This window comes from Globicephala melas, chromosome 9, assembly GCF_963455315.2.
Source record: "Globicephala melas chromosome 9, mGloMel1.2, whole genome shotgun sequence".
Lineage (NCBI taxonomy): Eukaryota > Metazoa > Chordata > Mammalia > Artiodactyla > Delphinidae > Globicephala > Globicephala melas.
In genome coordinates, this window is record NC_083322.1 from 105,000,638 (window position 1) to 105,023,708 (window position 23,071).

At 39.2% G+C, this 23,071-nt stretch overlaps 1 protein-coding gene across 1 annotated transcript in view; it reads right to left on the minus strand.

Moving 5' to 3' along the window:
- The window catches only part of LOC132597818 (centrosomal protein of 78 kDa-like), a 70,102-nt gene extending 47,160 nt beyond the window's left edge, over positions 1-22,942 (minus strand). The window contains exons 1-6 of the mRNA XM_070046277.1: positions 22,591-22,942; positions 19,204-19,244; positions 15,568-15,752; positions 10,695-10,712; positions 9,124-9,259; positions 6,334-6,472 (exon numbers count right to left, since the gene is read on the minus strand). Coding sequence (XP_069902378.1) covers positions 6,334-6,472; positions 9,124-9,259; positions 10,695-10,712; positions 15,568-15,752; positions 19,204-19,232 — 507 coding nt within the window. The 5' untranslated portion in view covers positions 19,233-19,244; positions 22,591-22,942. The remainder of the gene's footprint in view (positions 1-6,333; positions 6,473-9,123; positions 9,260-10,694; positions 10,713-15,567; positions 15,753-19,203; positions 19,245-22,590) is intronic.
- Between the last annotated feature and the right edge of the window lie 129 nt (positions 22,943-23,071).

The window sequence follows — 23,071 nt, forward strand, 5'->3', positions numbered from 1 at the left end:
AATAATTTTCCTTCCTGTCATCTGCTCTCCTTCCTCCCTTCTGTACACTGGCTAGGGTGATTTTTCTGGGACAAAGCTTCCATCATATTGGATATCAAATTTTATGTTCAACTTTTCTCCATTTAACATTGAAATCAATCATTTCTCATATAATCAGGGGATTCATAACCGTGATTTTTTTTTTGTGGGCTACAAAATATTCCACTGAGTGGGTTTACTGGTTAACCATTTTACACATTTAAATTCTTTCCAACTTTTCAATATTATCAGACAATAACCGTTTTTATGCATGAAAGCTTTTTTCCATATTGAGAATAACGTTCTTACAATAAATCCATAAAAATGAGTTTGAGATCAAAGCAAATGAACATTTTTAAGGCTCTGAGGTACCTGTCTCCAAACTTCTTTCCAAAAGATTTCTGAGATTTTACACTGCCATCAGCGATGTATCACTTGGTATATAACCTCTACTATAACTGTTGGCTTACTTCCTCACTTAGAGTGCAAGTTATTTGAAGATAGGGGGTGTATTTTATTAAGTGTTTACCCCAGCACCTGTGCCTAGCACAGCGTAGACGGTCAATAAATAATTGCTTAATAAGGAAAATCCCTGCCAATACAAGATGTATGTGTGTGAAAGACAGACTGTGTGTTTTTCTCTAACTGGATAGATGAAAACGTGTCATCTTCTTTAATGTGCAATTTTTTTGCTTATAATTAGTAATTAAATTTCCCTTTTAGATTATATTGTAAAAATTCAGATTCTCTGAGGCAAATGGGCCTGGCACTACCCATTAGCTATATAACCTTGGACAAGTTCTATAACTCTAGGCCTCAACTTCCTCATCTATAAAATGGAGATAAGCTCCCATATCACAGAGCTCTTGTGAGGATTACATGAGTTAAAACACATAAAATTAGAAGAGTGCTTGGTACATAGAATATGTTCAATTAATGCTGAATGAATGAACATGCGAATGCAAACAGTAGTGAAGGGCTTAAAATGAAATGGTCTCATCCCACTCCCACATCCAGCACTCAAGAAGCGACCGATTCTTTACGCAGGTTTTTAATTGTAAAATACGATATGTGTACTGAGAAGTGCACAGAACAAAACTGTCAATGTGACAAATAAAAAGAGAATACTCACATAAACACTACTCGAATCTGAAAGTATTGATACTTGTCAGCATCTCAAACCGCCCCCCCCATATCCTTTTCTCATCACAAGCTCCTTCCCTCTTCCAGGTTAAACACCATCCTCACTTCTTGACAATCATTTCCTTTAACCTGCATGCATCCCTAACAAAAGAGTTTAGTTTTGTCAACACCTAACTTTATGTAGAGGATCATAGTATATGAAGTCTTTTCTATCTTATTTCTTTCTCTCAACGTTGGTTTAAAAAATTCATCCACATTGCTGCCTGTAGCTCTAGTTCATTCAATTTTATTGCTGGATAGTTTTCCCACTGTACGAATACACAAAATTTATTTAATTTTTGACTCTTAATGGACATTTGGTTTGTTTTCAGTTTGTGCTAATGCAAATCATGGACAGGAATCCTGCTGTACCGGTTATTCTGGTGCATTTACACAGGGCGGGGGTGAGGGCTGCTGGCTCACAGGCTATTTATATACCTTCAGTTGATGGAGAGTGCTAAATGCTTTCCAAAGTGGTTGTGTCGATTTATACTCCAGTATGAACAGGGTAGAAGATTCCCATAGTACTCCAGGTCTACAATACCTGATACCACCAGACTTTATTTATGTATTTGTCAATCTGATTGGCATGTAGTTTCCTTGGTTTTGACTCACTTTTCTCTTATTAATGAAGTCATACACTTTTCTGTGTTTACTGGCTGTTTGGATTTCCTTTTTCATGAGGTTTACATCAATATTGTTATTTTTTATTTATTTTTTTATTACTATTTATTTATTTTTGGCTGTGTTGGGTCTTCGTTGCTGCGTGCAGTCTTTCTCTAGTTGCGGCGAGTGGGGGCTACTCTTCATTGCGGTGGCTTCTCTTGTTATGGAGCACAGGATCTAGGCACGCGGGCTTCAGTAGTTGTGACATGTGGGCTCAGTAGTTGTGGTTCGCAGGCTCTAGAGTGTAGGCTCCGTAGTTGTGGCACACGGGCTTCGCTGCTCCGCAGCATGTGGGATCTTCCCGGACCAGCGCTCGAACCCGTGTCCCCTGCCTTGGCAGGCAGATTCTTAACCACTGCGCCACCAGGGAGGTCCAACTATTGTTATTTGAATTCTTCTCCATTTCCAAGTAATACTCTTACATGACTATTTTCTCACTAATTTGGAGGCATTATCTGTTCACTTTCTAACTTACTAATAAGTAAGGGTTTAGTTCCTTTACACTCTTTCCTATGTCCACACTGCTCTGTGGACATAGACATCATGAGTTATTCCACTGCTCATGATCTCTTTGACTTGTAGTGATATACTTAAAAACCTACATTGTTGATCAACTATAAACTCTCTCAACGTCACGCTTTGTAAAATGAGGACATTCATACCATCTTCCCTTTTTTCTACCTCCTGTCTACCTTCCAAACCTAGCTTTTACGTTGTCAAAGTTGAAATTTATATTCTGTTCTATGTGCAGTTAAGTCTTCTGTTATTCGAGAGTCAGTAAGGAGTAAGGTTTAAGAGAACAGGCAGAGAGCCTCAACTCAAAGCCTCAATCCAACCTTAAAATAGGTACAGCCTGGGCAAGTTCCTTCCCTGTCTTAGTTACCTGTTCTCAAAAGTGGGAATGGGGCACCCCTGGTGGCACAGTGGTTCGGAGTCCACCTGCCGATGCAGGGGACACGGGTTCGTGCCCCGGTCTGGGAGGATCCCACATGCCGCGGAGCAGCTGAGCCCGTGAGCCATGGCCGCTGGGCCTGCGCATCCAGAGCCTGTGCTCCGCAACGGGAGAAGACATAACAGTGAGAGGCCCGTGTACCGCAAAAAAAAAAAAAAAAAGTGGGAATGATATTAGCACCAACCTCATAAGGCTATTCAGAGGATTAAATGAGTTAATATATGCAAAAACACTTAGAGCCTAATATATACTAAGTACATACTAGTACACAATACATTTCAGTACATACCAACTTAATACTAATACATACTAAGTATAGTTTACTTTAGTTATTAGTGATTACATGCAAGTTGACGATAAAAGCGGCAAACCAAGACAGTATTGCCATTATTACAATTACATTAATATTGCCCACTGCAGATGTACTGTGTCTCTGTGTACAGACTACACCTTGTTCCATACTGTGCCAGTGTCACTGCCCTTGTGCAGGGTGACCACATACCCAAAGCCGCCTTGGGCTGTTCCAGTTTATACCTGTTGTCCTGATGTTACAGCATTAGAGCGCCTCCTTACACTATTCAAGTGTAAGGAGTTTGGACAAGTTCTGGTTTGGACAACAAATTAGACAGGTGGTCATTACCCCTGTGTGTCACTGAAAAGGGGGACATCTATAGTGTCAAGTTTAAGTGGATTCTTCTCTTCCTCACCAATAGTACGTTAAAAATCAATGATAGTTTAGTTTAGTTTGCTTCATGTTTATGTCCATATAGCCTTTTGTCCTCTGGAGTTCAAGTTCCTTCTCCTCTTCCTCTCCCTCCTCCCTTCCAACAGTGCCTAATACCAAGTAAGTACAATATGCCTCAAGGTGTTTCTCAGCTCTCAATCACACAATCAATAGAAGCCTCTCCACCCTAGACTAGCTGCAATCTGCACCGAATCCCCTATTACCTTCCTTCTTGGTTTATTGCCTCATTTTGCTGGATTATTTCTATAAATAGCTTAAGGTGTAGCACAGGAGGCCAATTTTTCAAATTTCTTTTGTGTACAAAATATCTTCTTCAGCCTCCACTTATGACTGATAGTTTGGCTGGATACAAACCCCTAGGGTGAAAACTATGTGCCTGAAAAACTTTGGAGGTATCTTTCTAATGCCTTCCAGGATCCATGGTGCTGATGACAAGTATGATAAGGTCAGATTTTAACTCTTTTTTTTAGGTGGCCAGTATTTTTCTCTCTGGAATGGATGTATCCTCTCAGTATTTTATTCTATTTTAATTTATTTTTTCAGTATTTTAAAGTTTCACAATGAAGGGTGCCTAGGTATGAGTCTATTCTTGCTCATCTTGCGTAACTGTTTTCAATCTGAGGCCTGATGTCTACTTTCAGCTGTGGGGAATTTTGTTGCCCTTTGACAGCTTCCTTCCATTTTTGTTCTGGGTCTGGAGTTTCTAATAGTAACATGTTGGATCTCCCAGATGCAGCCTCTCTAACATATTTCTATCACATTTTCCATTGTGTCTTTCTTTTTTATATACTGAGAAATTTTTTAAATTCCTACTGAATTTATTTCAGCAACCATATTTTCATTTCCAAGAGACCTCTCTTGCTTTCTGACCATTCTCTTTTTAATTAACACCCTAATCTTATTTTATAGCTTTTTTATAGCTCTTTTTAAACCTCTCTCAGGATACTAATTAGGGTTTTTTCTTAAATTATTTTGTTCCCTAAATTGTCCCTGGTCCTACTAGGATACGTTTTCACTCTTTTTCTCCCTCTCACGTTGGAAGCTTTACTCAACTATCATGCAAATGACAGTTATTTTCTATTTAAGAATGAGTGCAGAAAGCTCCCTGAAGTCAACGATTGACTGGTTTCTTATGCAGGAAAAAGCGGGGAGTAACTGTAATAGGATCTCCCCCAAACACAATTTTCTAGGGTGTAAAAACTCACACTAGCTGCCCTAGTTCTTGCCAGTTTCACTGGTTTCAAAATGAAATCATCTCATTTCAGGAGTGTGAGGGCGGGGCTGGGAGTCCACTCCTCCAAACACAACCCTTCAATGAGCTCCCCTATTCAGTCACACTTTTAACTAACTCCACCCTCTCTCCTACATGCGCATCTGAGCATGGGCCTACTTCTGCAGGTGGGGTCAGAATCCTCCTCAGTTGCAGGTGGTCGCTGTGCATATTCTAGGTGATGCTTTCCCTCTGTTCTACTGCTTCAGTTTCACACTCTTCCACTTGTCTTCCGTCTTTCAAAACTATGTTGAAACCTCTTGATTCTTGTGGGCTTATATACTTAAACCCTTTGATACCATCATTGTAGTGTCTTGTGAAAATGGAGAAGAGCTAAAAGGGTTCTCAGTGCCTTCTGAATCTGCTATTCTGTGGTCCAGTGTTTAAACTTCTTGGTCTTCCCCAGTGTCTATCATTGCTTTTAGAAATACAATCTCCTGGTCTATTCGTGAAGGAAATGAATACATCACATCTAAAATGACAAGGAAGGCGGGTTAGATGCTCTAGGGCCTTGTCGTACTCTGCCATTTACTAATAAACCACTATGTGCTACAAATTGTAGGTGCTCATTTATAAAACGAAAGGGGGTAACCCTACACGAACTATAGATTTCTCCTACTCTAACATTTCATAATTTTCTAAGTTCTTTTCTTAAAATTTCTCTGTATTATCATTAATTTTAATTAAAAAAATAAAAATCTAGCTTTCTCTTTTGAAAATCAAAGAGTAATTCCCATAGTCCTACAATAATGGAATAATTAGTTCTGAAACCTGTCAAGTTTCATGTTTCATATGAAAAGAAAATCACATTAAATAATTTTTAAAAATTAAACATGAACTTTGTAGCACAAAGACAAGGCTCCCCCCAAATGGTGTTCCTTTATTTACTAGAAATGTTCAGCTCTGCATTAAAGTTGAAAAAAAAGAAATATATTATTTTTGAGGTACAAAAATTTCTTACGAAAATCAATTTTTCTTTTCTGTCCATACAAACAAAAGTATGGAATGACATTAGAGGTCAGGTTTAGTTGGTAATAGAATGTAGCTTCTTGATATTTTTTATTTTAGGAAAGGAGAATATCAACATCAAAACTTTTTTTTTACTTTTATTTAAAATGAGGCCATATTTTCCTCTTATAAAAACAGAGTTCAGCTAGACCTGTCAATTTTCTCATCTGTAAAACAAGAACACTGAATCAGCTGACTATATTCATTCAGAACTCAATTTCTTTATCGTATGATCACTAAGGTTCTCCCTAAATCTAATATACTAAGGTTCTAAGGAAAGGAAAATATATTACTAACGACATGTTTTGATTTTTATTTCTTAGAGTTCAAATGTCCACCATTCACCTTGGTCTAAGCTTAAGGAACCATTCAAGGGGATACAATGCAGATGGGAGGGGAAAACAGAACCCTCACACAAGCTGTGCCGTGTTGCAATCAGGCTTCCATTTGAAAAATAACCTTGTCTATAGCTTTAAAGTGATAACTTTGTACCTGCAGTGCTTCTTGTTTCAAACGGATTTTCTCTGGCTCTTCCTGAACACTTTCTGAGGAATCATTGACCTCTTCGATTTCTGAGGAGGAAGGACTCTCTACTGTCACAGTCACAGGAAATTCTGATGGACCTGAGTATCTGAAGAAGAAGATAGGAAATCACAGAGTTGTTACACTAAAGTGCAAAGAAAGAAGACAAGATTGTAAAAAAAGATAACACAAGCCAGATCCAAATATCCAAATATTAGAGGACATTTAACAAAAGTGATCTGAGGTATCATTATTTATAAATGTCTCTCACTGCTCCTTAGTCTAAAACAGGCAGTGACTAAGTAAAATTACAGGAACTTATTTTTGCTGTTACTGTACAGACCTCTGTTGTACATGGTTAGGATTAGTAATGGGAATTGCCCATATTATTTTATTAAGTTTCTTTCACAGAAGCCAAGTGAAGAGCCAAGGTAAACATTTTTTCTCAGATCAACTTTATACTGCAAATGAAAAATTTATTCTTCACCATCAGACACAAACAGTCTGGAAGAAAATGTAGTTTTTCAGAGGAAAATACATCAGTAAAGGGACTGATGAATAATCAGAAAGTCAACATATCTAAGCTGGGAATAACAGATATTAGAATTTTAAAAAAGAAATCACATACACATACACAACTAAAACTAACCCATCAAAAATTTCATCTTCTCACCACACTTAAGCCAAAACTAGGGTAACAGTAATACAATTCTCCCATCAAGATTCACTGCCACTGCAATGTTGTTCAATAGGACAGTTCCAAACATTTAAAACCTGACCTGGCCACAACCCCATAAAAGTCTACAGATCATAAAGAAGTGTGCTGGGATTATATAACCACGCAGAGGACAAGTCACTAGGACATCATTTTGACAACAAGCAGCAAACCCTGCAGCACAGGAAAACCGTAACAGGAGAACGAGGTGCACACCTCTCTCTCTGGGCATGCAAGGGCAGGACTGACACCCAAGATGCTCTTCTCTCAACCTCAGCAGTGGTGCCTTTCACAGAGCAACTATGCAGTCTCCCAGAACCACTGGGAAGGAGAATCTGATACTGACAGTATTAGCTTGCCATGAGGCCATAAGCGAGGGAATGTGTGTGGCCTTGGTGAGAGAGCAGAGGTTTGGGAGATGTTGCTTTATATTGGTTTTCAGATCAGGAATTTGTACATATAGCCCGCAAACAACGTTTCTTGAAAACATGTGAACATTCTTCAGTATGAGAGCTCCATGTGAGGGGTCAGAAATGGCACTCAAGTTCGTTTCACTGGGTAACAGCTGATTTGCGGACTGGAAAACAGGCTTCCTTGTTTACAGGCATAACCACAAGGCTGCCAGTTGTGTGCCAAATCCACAAAACTACACAGTTGCATTGGGAGAGCAACCAAACATGTTTTACATGGATTTATTTCAGAGAGGGAAATGCTTCTTGTAAGCCTCTGTCAGTTTAAAAAGCAAGGAGAATGACCATCCACCTTTCCCAATTCAAGTCCTATATATCATAAATATGATAGCTAAACACCAGCAACTGATTACATACATCACGAGCTTTGATGAATGGAAAGCCCCTAAAAAGATATCAACAAAACGAAGTTAGATCTTCATGTAAATACATCACCAGTTAAACCCAGTTAATACAACTATTTAGTATTATGTACAGTATCCACACAGAATTGTGTATAAAAATAAATAAGCTCAAAACAAGGACCTGGAGGGCTCTGCTATGGAGAAAACTGAACAGAATTCAGGTGACTGGCTCGGTAATAACTCTCTGAACTGCTGAGAGGCCCCTTCAGTTCCTACGTTCAGGATGCTTGGGATTTCAGTCTCACTTCTGTAAATGGTGATATTAATCATTCTCTAATTTACCACCCTGTGTGAGGAGGATGGACCTGAGATTAAGTGTCTGAGGAAGAAGATAGGAAACCACAAAGTTGCTAAACTCAAGTGCAAAGACTGGGGATTCAACACTATAGTTTATGCAACAGCAATTCACATTACCATTTGCGAAAAAGTAGTCGGTTGTCCAATGGGGATTACAAACATCCATTTAACATGAGCAACTGAACAGATACTTTACACAGTAACTACTTCAAGTACTATTTAAAATCAATTCTCTTTGTTTTCTTAAGCAATTGTTAATCCCCAATTTCGTGAATACTACCAAGTCAGTCACTTGAAAATCATCTAGAGCAATCTATTTCACTTAGCAAGCCTAAAGCTATAGTTCAACCATTTTATTTACTGTTCTGTGACAAAAATTACTATGAACAGCTATCCCCTGGATAAGAAATCAGGGAAAGCTAGTTTGACTCACTAAATCTGATTTACTGAGTTAATAAGCCAGTTGTTTTAGAATAGGTCTAATGCATAATTTTCATCCATTCTGTATTAAACTATTTCCCATGTCTAAAATGTCTTTTTGCCCATTCGTACATATCCAAATTCCTACTTCTGTGCTGTAGGGCTTCACGCAACTACACCTGCCTTTAATGAAACTTTTCTCACATGCACAATTGGTGATAATTTTAGTCTCCTCAAGACTCCCACGGGGTTAGCTCTGTTGTGACACTTGAGAAACAACTTGAAACTCCCAATTACTTTTTGTTTTTCTTCCTTAGAGGGCTCATTGGGCAGAAGCCATGTGTGAGTTATCTTTTTTCCTCTATAGAAAGCACCAGAGACCGCTCACATAACAGAAGTTCCAAAATAAAGGACTCTGAATGATTGAAAAAGACAGGGAATGCAAACACGTTACCTGTTGCTTTTTGTACGTTCTGCAGTACGCCACGGCCGGAAACCAGACACACCAGGTGGTAGAGGTTCAGGACCATAACATTCTTTACCAGCAGAGTGTTTCCTTCCATTACTTACAGGTTGCTTTGTGGCCAAGCCTATGTTTGACAAAGCATGAAAAGAAGGAATCAAGATGCACCAAAGGTCTACAGAGCAACTGTCACATGTGTACACTTTGAAAGGAATCAAACAGGCACTTGACAATGATGCCAAGGCCATTAAAAAGAGGATCGTTTTGTACAAAGGTTTTACATAAGCCGGCATTTTTAAAAAATGTAAGTTCTCTACAGTAACAAGTTATTTTAACTAAAACAAAAGTATTGAGATGTGCAGAAATGCAAAAATAAATTTTTAAAATAATCCCGAAGTATGATACATTTTATGTATTATGCAGAAACACTCAAGTTTACTGAATCTTAGAACACCTTTGGCATTTCTGAATCTCAAGGACACAGAAACACAGATACACCCATGACTTCTGCCAAACAGAATCTTCAGAATTAGACCAAAATTTCAATTTAAGATGAATTTTTCTATGTAAAAACAATAAAAGTTATAAGGCTGCAAGTTGCTGGGTGGTAGGTGAGTCAATGTTGCTCTCCTATAAGCCTGTCAACCTTCACTGTTCCTTTGATTTCATACAGAAATCACACAAAAAAACAAATGAAACCCACTGGATAAAAGAGTGAAATGTGGAGACTTATCCTATATTTCAGTAGTAAAGAGGCAAGTATCTTTATATGAAATATTTGGTTGCAAAAACTAGACCTACGTGTTAATATTTTATTTAGAACAAGCCACATATTAAAATTCACATTTAAATATTTAATTTGAATTTACTGAAGACAAACATCATAGGTTAAAATGGTTATATTTATCCTTCAAAGCTACTATATTTTGTGTTATTTTATTTATTTATTTTAATAGATCTTTATTGGAGTATAATTGCTTCACAATTCTGTGTTAGTTTCTGTTACACAACAAAGCAAATCAGCCATATGCATACACATGTCCCCATATCCCCTCCCTCTTGAGCCTCCCTCCCACCCTCCCTATCCCTATCCTCCCTGTGCTATGCTGTTGCTTTCTACTATAGTTTAGCAACATTAGGATGCAGGGTAAAATGGAGTGTATGTGGTAATATAGGACAAATATTTCATAGAGTGTAGCTTATTGATAATCACCACACGATCCTGTGTGATTTACATGCCTCTTAAAAATATATAGGAGCTCAGTTCATTTTGTGCTATTTTATTGTGTTTTTTAACTTAATTACGGTCAAAAAAATGTTTGTATGCATGTGGTTTGTATGTGTTAGCTTCCTTTACTTTCAGAAACGAATGCAAATACATTTGTATTAAAAGTTTTTTAAATTACACTTTTCTTGTTAGGAGATAAAAAAAATTTCTAATAAAAGTTCCCATCTGTTTTTAGGCATACATCATGACAATATAAATGTGACACAATTCACACCATTATTTCACCCTGTACTCACCAGGATCTAGGTATATACCCAGATACTGATTGGCTTACCTCTATGTCTCCAAATAACTGAGGCAAATAGAAAAAAAAAGCCCAAGAAATAAAATTACTCTTAAAATAGCTCAATGAGTTTGTATATTTCAGTTATATTTCCACTTTGTTTCATCATGCTAAATAAAAAAAAAACGTTTAACTGTTTTCTTCTCATTCCATGATGCCCTATTATATACCACCAGGTACTAATTTTACAGAATTCCTAATATACATGCTTTATTAATATATATATTTCCATTTCTAATATCATAGCAAAAGTCAACTTAGCTATTTTAAGAATACTGTACACATGATATAAATTTTTAATAATAATATCTAATTAGTGTGATACCACAAATCTTAACTTCTTTGTATGTACTATTTGATTATTCAAATATCACTCTCTTGAAATAACAATTGGCAGACAATCATAAGCTCTTTTGACTTCATAAACACTCTTAACAACTTATTTAATACACTATTGTCCAAGCAAGTTGATTAACAGAGAATCAAAAACATACATCTTTAAGTAGAAAAAAAAAGCTGTATATGAAGATGTTTACAATAGTTTATTTTAGGTTATTTCCAATTGTTCACCAATTTTTTTTTTTTTTTTTTGCGATACGCGGGCCTCTCACTGCTGTGGCCTCTCCCGTCGCAGAGCACAGGCTCCGGACGCGCAGGCTCAGCGGCCATGGCTCACGGCCCAGCCGCTCCGCGGCATGTGGGATCTTCCCGGACCAGGGCACGAACCCGTGTCCCCTGCATCGGCAGGCGGACTCTCAACCACTGTGCCACCAGGGAAGCCCTTGTTCACCAATTTAAAAAATTGACCAACTCAATGAAACCTTGTGAATACAATGTTAAAAAGTATAACTATGAATCACAGAATTTAAATTTAGTATGAAAAGAATGGCAAATTATATTGAAGTTATGTGGAATTATGTTTATAGACAGCAGGAAGAGAAAATAAAAATGTAAATATTGCTAGATAGGATAATGCAATTAGAGGTGGTCTTTTAAATTTTTCATTTTTATGCTAATACAATACCTTTATAAAACCCAAAAATCTTCAAACAACACATTTTTAAAAAATTGTGGTAAACTACACAAAACAGAAAAGTTATCATTTTAACCATTTTAAAGTGAACCGTTCAGTGATATTAAGTCAACAAATTTTTAAAACTTTCAGAGGGAACCTGAATAAAAGATGTGTTTTCCATTGGTGATTTTAATGTATCTGGTATATAACTAAAGTCACCAGAAAACTCTTTCTGGGAAATTGGCAGATCATAAACATAAAATATTTATTTTGCTTTATATCAAACCTTATTGTTTTGCTGTTTCAAAATTCAAATTTACTCACAAGAAAGAGTCAGTTTCATATTAGATTTGGTTTCACAAATGCTGCTCCTGCTATTCATTCTTATCACCAAAAAAAAAAAAAAAGACTATTTGTGACTAACGATAATAAGTTCCAGAAAATAAAAAGTTAAAAGGTTTTCAATCTGCATTTCTGGGAACCTAAATTAAAGCATCACACAACATTTTCAAAAACAGAAAAGCCATTTGATTTGACTAAAAACTTAGTTTTAAGATGGCAGAAAGTACCTTGATAATTTTCTTTTAAGAAAGAAAGAAAATCAAGCCATTAAAGAGAAATTCTTCCGAGCGAACTGAAACATGTTATGTATGTCTGACTTGGCACTCCTTCCATCTGGAGAACTTTTTTGATAATTGCTTTCATCACAGAATGATCTAAAGTAAAATGAATTGAAGTTAGAGTAATTATTTCCCAGTGAGTGGCTATTTCCATTTAAAACCAAAAGCCAACTAATTATTGCTTTTCCCATAAATTTAAATATGAAATCTACATTATGTAATTATACACTTAATACCCCTTTGTGTATTCTAATTTCTTCCTCAGAAACCTAAGATGCCATCTTGCAGACTGCCCACAATGGCTACTATTTTGGCAGCAACAAAGGTCAACTTTAAACATTTTGCATCTAAAGTGGCTTTGGATACCTTTGGATAGAAAGTACAGTCTGAGCACTGTCCAGACACTTAGATACCTAAAGGGCATCTAAGATAACAAATCAAAGTCCTGATATTCCCTCAAAAGCTGCTCCTCCCATCAGCCCCCTTTTTCTAAGTGATACCACCCAGTTGCACACATAATCATCAACGACTTGTTTCCTTGTTACTATTCCCTTCATACCTCACAACTAATCTATCTGCAGGTCTTGTTAGCTACACCCTGAAAACACAACCTGAATTCAACCACTTTTCACTTGCTGCAAACTTCCAACCTAACCTAGGCCATAAACATCTCTTATTTGGACCCCTGTGATAGTCTCCTAACTGGTCTCCCTGTTTCTCTTCTTTATCCTCCCAAGTCCATTCTCTATACCAGGTCACCTTATTCAGATACTATTTGGATCATGCCTTTTTCCAGTTCAAAACCCTCTACTCATTTAGAATAATCCATATCTTTACTCTGGCCTTCAAGACTTTACAAGAGCAGACCCCTGGCTAGCTCCTTGACCTCATGTCACACCACATTCTTCTTCACTCAGTACTCTGCCCAGACTGGCCTTCTTGCTTTTCCTTAAATACTCCACCCACCTACATGCCTGCATACTCATTGCCCCCTTGTCCTGGAATGTGCTTACCCCAGATCTTCCATGGCTTGCTCCTCTCTTCATTCAGGTCTCCATTCAAATGCCACTTCTCCAGTGAAGCTGGCCCCTAACTAACCTGTCCAATGGAGTCCTACCTGCCCCCCTCACTCTTCTTACATTAAGATATTTTTGCACTTCCTACTCTCTAAAATTATATTACTTATCTCTTTACTAATTTCTATCTCAACTCCTTCACTAGAATGTAAGCTCCATGAGTGCAAGACTTTTGTCTGTCTGGTTCACTGCTTTATCAGTAGTGCCTAAACCTGTATCTGGCACACAGAAGGTATTAAAAAAATTACTTGTGAAACTGAAAAATGAATAAAGTACTCCTTGCAAGAATTCAGAGGTTGCACAAGAAGCAAATAATGCTCTTGGTGGAAGCAGGCTTAGTATCTAGGTTCACCTCTATTCAGAGTAGAGATAAGAACAATTTACAAGTATAAATCACTTTAATCAGTAAATTATCTGCTCAAACCATAAGGGAAGTACAACATTAGAAAAGTACTGTTTTCTAGGATACAAACAATTAACAAATTCAAACAATGTGTGTATAGAGAATACACACTAAAAACCTATCATGAAAGTATGATGGTCAAGAACTCTTGCGGTAAAAGGTCAGACAAAAACCAGAACAAATGATCATGAATTCTAGTAGTTCTGGGGCTGAACAACCTACTCATTTAGTCAAAAGGGATCATCGCAAAAGCACAGGTATTAAAAAATATTACATGAAAGGAAACTATCATGAGTCATTTAAGTGTTGAGTGGACCATCACATTAAAATAACTAGAGTCTTTCAACGCCCCATGACATACAGAAATAGCAAGTCAGACATATGGATCTAACAGCATATGATACAACCCTTACAAACTGTCACTACAGAAGAAGGGACACCCGGTGTAATTAACCAACTAGCCAAATGAATACAAACAGCCAGTAAACCTCACCAGTAAATCAAATGAATACAAAATAAAACAAAATGTGGTTATTCTCCTATCAGATTAAGCCAAGATTCTGTAAGAGAAGTCTTTAAAATGTCTATACCCTTTTGATCCAAAATAGTCAGAGATATAGGTAAGGATATATATCAGAGTACTTTTTGTAACTGAAAAACTGGACATACCTTTTATACAAGATCGGATAAGCTATGTGCACTGTGGCATATTCATATAATGGAACACTGAAGGGTCACAAAAAAAATGATGCAGTAAGGCTTCCCTGGTGGCGCACTGGTTGAGAGTCCGCCTGCTGATGCAGGGGACACGGGTTCATGCCCTGGTCCGGGAAGATACCACATGCCGCGGAGCGGCTGGGCCCGTGAGCCATTCCCGCTGAGCCTGCGCATCCGGAGCCTGTGCTCCGCAACGGGAGAGGCCACAACAGTGAGAGGCCCGCGTACCGCAAAAAAAAAAAAAAAAAAAAAGATGCAAATTTACTGACATGCTAAGATGGTCATACTGAATTAACTGAAAAAAGTTACAAAATTTGGAGTAATCCCACTTGCATAAAAAAGGGAGAGGTACTCATTTTTGTAGTCTTACAGTTTTTAAAAAGTGCTACCAGCCAGTGTTTGTGAGAGGCAGGCTTCATTCACATCCACTCTTGGGGTGGACTACAAATTGGCATAGCCTTTCTGGGTGGTAATTTGGCAATGTGTATGAAAAGTCTTAAAAATATGTCACACTTAGTCATTCCACTTGTAGTACCTTATTCTACAGAAGTAAGCCCGATGGACACAGAGATGTATATATAATGTATTCACACTGTTTCTGACAGGGAAAAGCAAACTGTCTCAATCTAATTGCAAAGAATTGATTAAACTATGGGACATCAATATGATGGAACACTACATGATACCTCATTAAGTGAAAAAAGCAGGAATATGAAATAGCAAGTATACTACAATTCTATTTTTGTAATCTCTAAGTGTACAAATATATTTATAGAAAACAATAAAAAGACTGAGAATATATACACCAAAATGAACAGTGATTATGTCTGGGTGTTAAATTTATAGGTAATTGTTCTCTTGTTACTCTGTATTTTCTGTAAAGAATATATGTAACTCTTAGAGAAAGTTTAAAAGCAACATAAAAGCTATCAGAAAAATGAGGCCTTAAAAAAAGTCCTATCACAACAGTATCATGCCAAAAGCTAAGCATATATTACATTAAAAATTCAGTATTTTCAATTTAAGAATTTACCTCCAAGCCATAAATCCTCACTAAGAGATTCTGCAAAAGCACGAGCACCCAGGTCACCAATGAGCTTGTTGCAGTTCAGAGCGATGCGCCTCAAACCAGGCATACAGTCAAGATCAGGTCTCCTGGAACGAAGACTCTCAGCCCAGGTTTCTTCATGCCTTCTGATAGTCTGATACTTCAAAGATCTAATGGGACAAAATTAAGATGCTTCAATAAGGAAACAGGACATGCCTACTGAGCATGGCTTATTATGTCAGAGATTTACACACACACATATCACGCATATGTGCCAGGAGAATCAAGCTGAGAAATTAAACAGTCAGTTCTGCTTTACGAGTCCAGTGACCCACATTCTAGTCGGTCAGTGATTAGATTCCAGCCACTGGATGACCTGTTTTTGAACAGTTATGTAAAGTTGGATAACTCAATTACAGTCTAAGAATTATTTTCCTTATCTTCTAAGTCAGGGAATTGATTCTAAATTCTATCATTGCTGAGGCTCTAAATTTCATCATTCTGTCCTCCAATGGTCTCCAAACACCTGACTGGGCAACCCATAAGAAAACTTTTTAATATGCATCTTATTTTTTAACAAATTATATACACAAAGTTCTATACATATAATTTAGGTACATTATAAACTACACAGATATTTTTTAAATGATACAAAGCTAAATAGGTTCTAATATTTTCTTTTCCTAACTCCTAAGGCATTACTGAATTTTATTTATTTTTAAAAAGTATTTATTTATTTATTTATTTGTTTCTTTGTTTGGCTGTGTTTGGCTGTGCCAGGTCTTTAGTTGCGGCCTGCCGGATCTTTTACTTATTGCATGTGGGATCTAGTTCCTTGAGCAGGGATCGAACACACGCCCCCTGCATTGGGAGCGCAGTGTTAACTGCTGGACCGCCAGGGAAGTCCCAGGCATTATTTTTAAAACTATATTTACAAAATGGATCTTACATGCTACCTAGGGTGTGGACACAAACTTCAGAGGCCTGGACCATGCACAGCCAGTTTGATGTGCCTTGGGAAGATAATGGTTTGACATTTAACCACAAGTCTTGTCTTAAAGACATTCAATTCTTTATATTCATAAAATCAATTTTGGTAACAGGGAACACTGACTTTAAATCAAAAAAGTCTTGTTACATTCTTGAAAACATAAAAGACTCAAAGTGCCTTTGACACTCTAAAAGCAAAATCATTAGTGTCATTTTCCTATTAACAATGGCTTATAAAAGCTCCAAGCAGAAATAACAGCAATCACTTACACAGTGCTTAGTATGTGCCAAGCACTATTTATACAAATGAGTTCATTTAAACCTCACAACGAGGCATAGACGTTAAGTGATTTGTCCATGGTCACTAGCTATGAAAAGGGAGAAAGGGAATTTGAACCTAGGCCATTTGGCTTCGGCACCCAAGTTCTTGACTGTTCTCTACCCGAGGGGTCAATGGACTTGCCCTGTATAGGCTCAAAGAATTTTTCAATTTCTAAAATCTAAATTTAAACATTTCCAGCTTTGTGGGCTATACAGTTTCTGTTGCAACTACTCAACCCCACTGGCGTAGGCTGAAAGTAGCCATAGCTACCATGTAAACAATGGGTTCCACTATGTTCCAAAAAACTTTCTTTAAAAAATCAGGCGACGGGCTGGATCTGGCCCACCAGCCATAGTTTACCTATCCCTGATCTGCACCATCAAACTATTAAAAAGACTTCATGTCAAATTATTAAATAATTTAGGCCTAAATACAGTAATTATAACCACTGTAAAGTTAAGGCATTAAAAACTGTATTTACAAGTTGCCGATGTAGTGATGTTTATTAGTTTATAAACTACAGCAGCTAATAGACACTTGATTCATTTAAATCTTGAAGACTATAAAGGCATAGTTTCTTCACAGCATCACAATCAATGTTTTCAGTAACTAAAAATACATAGAAGTATTATTATGTATTATATATTAAATCTCCTATTTCTAAAATTAAGTGGACTATCTTTACTAAATGGTAGAATCCCAAACTGAAAACTGGTCTTATTCTTTCAACAAAACGAAAGATGCACTCACAGGTATCAAAAGACAAAAATTAACTGCCATCTGTGTCAATGTATTAATGTGCTTCAATCACATATGTTTTCATGAAAGTTTAAACATAAAATCACCTTTAAGATCTTGGCCATGTAATCTGCTCCCTGCCATGTCAGATTATACCCCGTGAAGTTTACTGTCTTAAGAGTGATAGAGTTCTTTACACCTTGCCAAATAACTAAAAGGAAAAAAAAAAAACCCATACACACAGTAAGATGAAGAGCCTATACATTTGTCAATCTTGACTTATTTGCTTTTCTTGAGTCAATTGGAGGTTTACAGCCACATTCTTAAAATCATTAACTACAATCTTCCCAAACAGGTAATTGATGAACTGATGCATTCTAAAGCTTGTCAGTACCAAAGTTATTCCAGTTTACAGCAACAGTTTAATTCTATTTAGATACTAAAACTGAATACACTGGATACTGCAAACTTTCTTCCCAACCACTCAGTAAAGTACTACATACTTTTGAGACAAAGGAAAAAAAAGAAAAACCTAAAGAGCATAAGACTCTTCCGATTTTCAGTTCCAATGATACATGCCAACCTTGATGATCAATCAGCGATTTAAATGTCAACTATAAACCCAGTATTTTATTAGCTGCTAAGCAGTATACTAGAGCAATAGAAGAGGGAGGACCTCAAACCCTCTGTTTCCTCAAATTGAAAGGCAGGCTTCCTTACCCCTTCAGACCACTAATGGACACAGGGAACGTACACTAATGTTTCAGGACCCCAATCAAGAATCACCTGCTTTGTGATTAGGTCCATCATACACCCTCACCAACACCACTGAGTTTGCTGCTCCTACGGGATGTTACATATATTTCCTATCTGAATACATACCACAGTGCATTATAATTATGATTGCAGATAGATGTTCTAACAATTTAAAGAGAATGATGACTTTTTTGCTCTTTACATCTTGCTATTTCCCTTCCCATAATATTTCTTGAAGAGAAACCATAAAAATATAAAGAAACACAAAAAACAGGAAATATACAAAACGTGTGGTTTGTGGCTTAACACAAACTTAAGTAAGATTAATTCTGACAGTATCCAGCATGACAAACTTCCATGGTACAAATGAGAATGGACCAAGGTTTGAGCAGGTACAGGAGACAATCCACGCATGCACAACACCAAGAAAAGGTAGACAGGAAAAGGTAGACAGACATGGTGTGTAGGAAATCACGAGACCAGTCCGATGGGAAGAGACTTAAACAAGACTGAAACTCACTTTCGAAACCTCCGTCTCCAACTGGACAATTCGCAAGACACAGGTTCACCAAAGTGGCCAAATATTCAATCCCTTTAATGGGGAGGAACAGTTTAAAATTTTATTGCTTCAGTTTGCCCCAAAAGCAACTATCAAAGGTTGGCAGGACACAATGAAGGCTTATTTTTGTTAACATAGTTAAGTCTCTCTCTCTCAGAACTAGCCCACTTAGCTCCAGGTTCCTTAGCGCACCCGATGCACTTACACAGCCTTCATGAGCTTTACACAACTGGAAGGTCACATCTTTATTTCTTACCGCAGGAACACAACTTCTGTAAACTTCATTTCTGTCACAACCTAAAGCAAAAATATTGTAAAATGAGTGGTTTAAACCATAAATTTTATCATCATTAAAAAGCACCTAAATAAAAAGAAAAAAAGCATCTGCTCTGTGCTAAAGATTAGAAACGACTCCTGCCCTTAAAGTCTTCATTAAGGAGGAAGATGTATAAACTCAAAATTTCAATCACATGAGATAAATAAACATAACCTTTATGCATAGAGGTGCCTATGGAGGCAAAAAGTTATATCTAAGTGACAGCTTCATGAGAACCCTGAAGTAGAATCTAGAAAGATGAGGCTATGCAGAGTTGGAGTAGGAGGTGCATTAACTGCAGAGGGAACATCTGTGAAAAGACACTCAAGCCTGACTCCTGCTGGGCACTGTAAATACTTCAGGTGGGGACGACTAAAGGCCAGGGGTCCAAGTGTGAGAAGAGACACAAAGGAAAATAGAGATGCTGGCAGAAGCAAGCCTGGGAGAGAGCATGGCTTTTATCCCACAGGTGACGAGGCCTGGGACTACCACTAGCTGAGTAAGGGTGCCTCCGCTGATTAGAAAAAGGCGCCCCGCTGCTGAAGGACCAATTAGACAAAGGGAGTGATCCCAGAAAGTTCCCCTTCCTCAGGGCCAAAGAACGCCATGACGGGGCTTCCCTGGTGGCGCAGTGGTTGAGAGTCCGCCTGCCGATGCAGGGGACACGGGTTCGTGCCCCAGTCCGGGAAGATTCCACATGCCACGGAGCGGCTAGGTCCGTGAGCCATGGCCGCTGAGCCTGCGCGTGCGGAGCCTATGCTCCACAACGGGAGAGGCCACAACTGTGAGAGGCCCGTGTACCGCAAAAAAAAAAAAAAAAGAGCCCCATGAGGCTTGGCCCAGCACAGTGCAGACTACACGCCTCCGTGTAGAGCACACGCTGGGTGGCTAGTATGAACTAACTCTGTGTGGGCAAGCCATTAGCAGCATTATTTTAAGCATAGCTTTTTATGTTACAAGATCACTCAACCCGAGTAGGCAGATGAACTTAGAGGAGCTGAGCCCAGGAGCTGTGAAAGCACCCAGGAGTTTCTGCCATAGTCTGGGCAAAATGTAATATGGATGAAGAAGCAAATTTAAGAGGAGGCCAAAATCTACAAGCTAGCCCCACTGGATTCAAGACATAAAGGAAGTTCAGTGAAGGAACTCTGAAGAGAAAGGGCTCAACAATAAATTTTTGTTACATTCAATGTAAAATATGTGGCAAAATTAAGTACAGTGGCCTTTAAGGTCCTTTCCAGCTCTAACTTTTTTTGATTTCTAACTTATTACTCTGCTTAAGTAAAGTCCCTTCAGAGGTACAGAACAGTTCTTACACCTGAATGGGATGCAAAGAATAATCTGACTTCTGTTCACCAGGGGATGAACTGAACTGTCCTTGCAGGAGAGAGAACAGATGGTGTGAACCCCAGATCCTAGTAAAGGGCCAGGCACACGATAAGTATTCAGCTTTTCGAAAACAAACGAACAATCATTTCCTTTCCTAGATCTTCACACCCTTCCTCTGCTGGCTACTTTCTCTCAGCTTATAAACATCCTCAAATATACCCACTTAAAAAACTCTCAGACCTATGACTCTTTGGATATTCTTGTGGATAACCTAAGTCTCTCCCATGCCTTCAAACACCTGTCCTTCCAGAAAGCCCAGATCTGTATCTTGGGCCCAGACCTGGCCCCTCTACCAGGCCCCTCTAAAGCACTGAAGATAAAGTAAGATCCTCTCGCCACCCCCAATCCCTTCCTACTGTGCTCTGTATCTCACAAAAAGATGCAGCTGTAAACTGTCACCCACGCTTGCTGCCCTCCCTTTTCTAACTGGTCACCAGGCCTCACCCATTCTCTCTCAGATCTGCAAAATCCAGTTCCACCTTTTATAACTTAAGTGGGACCCTTTGATTACAATTCACGCTGCACCCAATCAACTGCCTTCCACATGGAGGTCCCAGTGAGCCTCTAAACCAGAATTCCATTTCACTGTTCTTTGGTGTTTCCCACAGCCTTCAGGATAAACATCCAAACTTCTGACATGACAAACAAGGCCCCTTTCTGTGGGGCCCCACTAGGTTTCCAGTATCAACTCTCATTGCTTTCCCAAACCCTGAGTTCCAGTCCTGTACCTGAGTTTTGCCATATTTTTTTATATTTCTCAAACTTTGACACACACTGCTCCCTCCTGCCACCCCAGGAGCTTCTACATATCCTTAGAAAGGATGGCACCTCCTCCAAGAGCCTACCCTGAACTTTCCCTTCCAAGATTCTATGCTCTGCAAAGGGGAAAGATGGCGGGGAGGGATACATTAGGAGTTTGGGAATAACATATACACACGACTATATATAAAATAGATAATCAACAAGGACCTACTGCATAGCACAGGGAACTCTACTCCGTATCCTGTAACAAACTGTACGGGAAAAGAATCTGAAAAGGAATGGATATATGTATAACTGAATCACTTTGCTGTACACCTGAAACTAACACAATATTGTAAATCAACGATACTCCAATATAAAATAAAAATTAAATTAAAGAAAAAAGAGATTCTATGCTTTGTAGCACCAGAACTCACTTCTTCCAGAACACTGACTACTGTGCTTGTGTTTACTTGCCACCCAGTAGAAGGGGAGCTTACCTAGGGCAGAAGCGTCGTCTCCAGCAGCCCTTGGTTCTGACAACTCATTCAAGTACCAGGATACTTTACACACATAACCTGCTTAATTAATTCTAAGAACCCACAGAAAGAGTGGTTTTTAATGTCATTTTACAAGTGTGGGGATTGTAGCGCAAAAGAAACCTGCCCAGGCCACAGAGAGCATAAGCCCTGGAATTCAAACTCTAAGCTGCCTTCACACTGGTGCTCTTTCCACTATAGGATACTATTGAAAAAAAATTTCTTTTTCCTGAGCCCTGTTTGAATGGAAAGGAAATGAAGCTGGGATATATCAATTTCCTAATCGCTTTGGTCTGTACCAGGCAAAGTCATTCAACACACCAGGTAACATCTGTGCAACCATTAACGACGCTCCAAACTGTGCTAAGTGTTCTACATTGTAGAGTCTACAAGCATTAACAGAGTGAGACCTTGTAACCTCCACAGAGAGTGGGTCCTGTTAAGCCCATGCAACAGATGAGAACACTGAGACCTAGAAGCCTTAAAGCACTCGGCCGGGGTCACCGAGCTGGCAGGGGTCCTAAGCCGCACGCCCCGTCTAGTGCACGCACACCCGGGCACTGGGCACCGGTTCTAGTGCCCACCCTCCACCTTGCACCATCTAAAACCCCGCTTCTCAGCGCCCACATGAGGGCCCCTGGAAGCGGGAACTACAAACCTGTCTCGCCAAGCCGTGGCTGGAAGAAACTCTGGATACAGATCACGGGCAGAGGGTGCTCATAAGCGGCGTCCAGTCAACCCCACGGAGGCGGTCGGCGTTGAAGTCCAGCAGCCCTCCCGCAGGGAAGCGCGAACGGCGGGCAGAGGCAGCGAGTCCTGCAGCGCACACAGCTCCTCACAGCGCCAGAAGTCGGCCACGCTGTCGCGGCGCAGCTTCACCGAGTGATCATGGCCGGAGCGTGGCCTCGGGGACGCTGGCTGCGGACACGATGCCCACAGCCGCCTGGCGGTCCCTGCTCGCCTCCCGGTCCCTCGGGCGCCCACCGCCCGGCGGCTGCGGCGCCGCAGCGTGGGCAGGACCCACGTAGCAGGCGGAAGACGCAGGGCCACGGGCCCCAGATACGCCGGCCCCCTCCATGCCACGACCCCGTGACCCCGCATCGCCGGCTGTTGGCGCCGGCCTCAACGCCCCGCGAGAC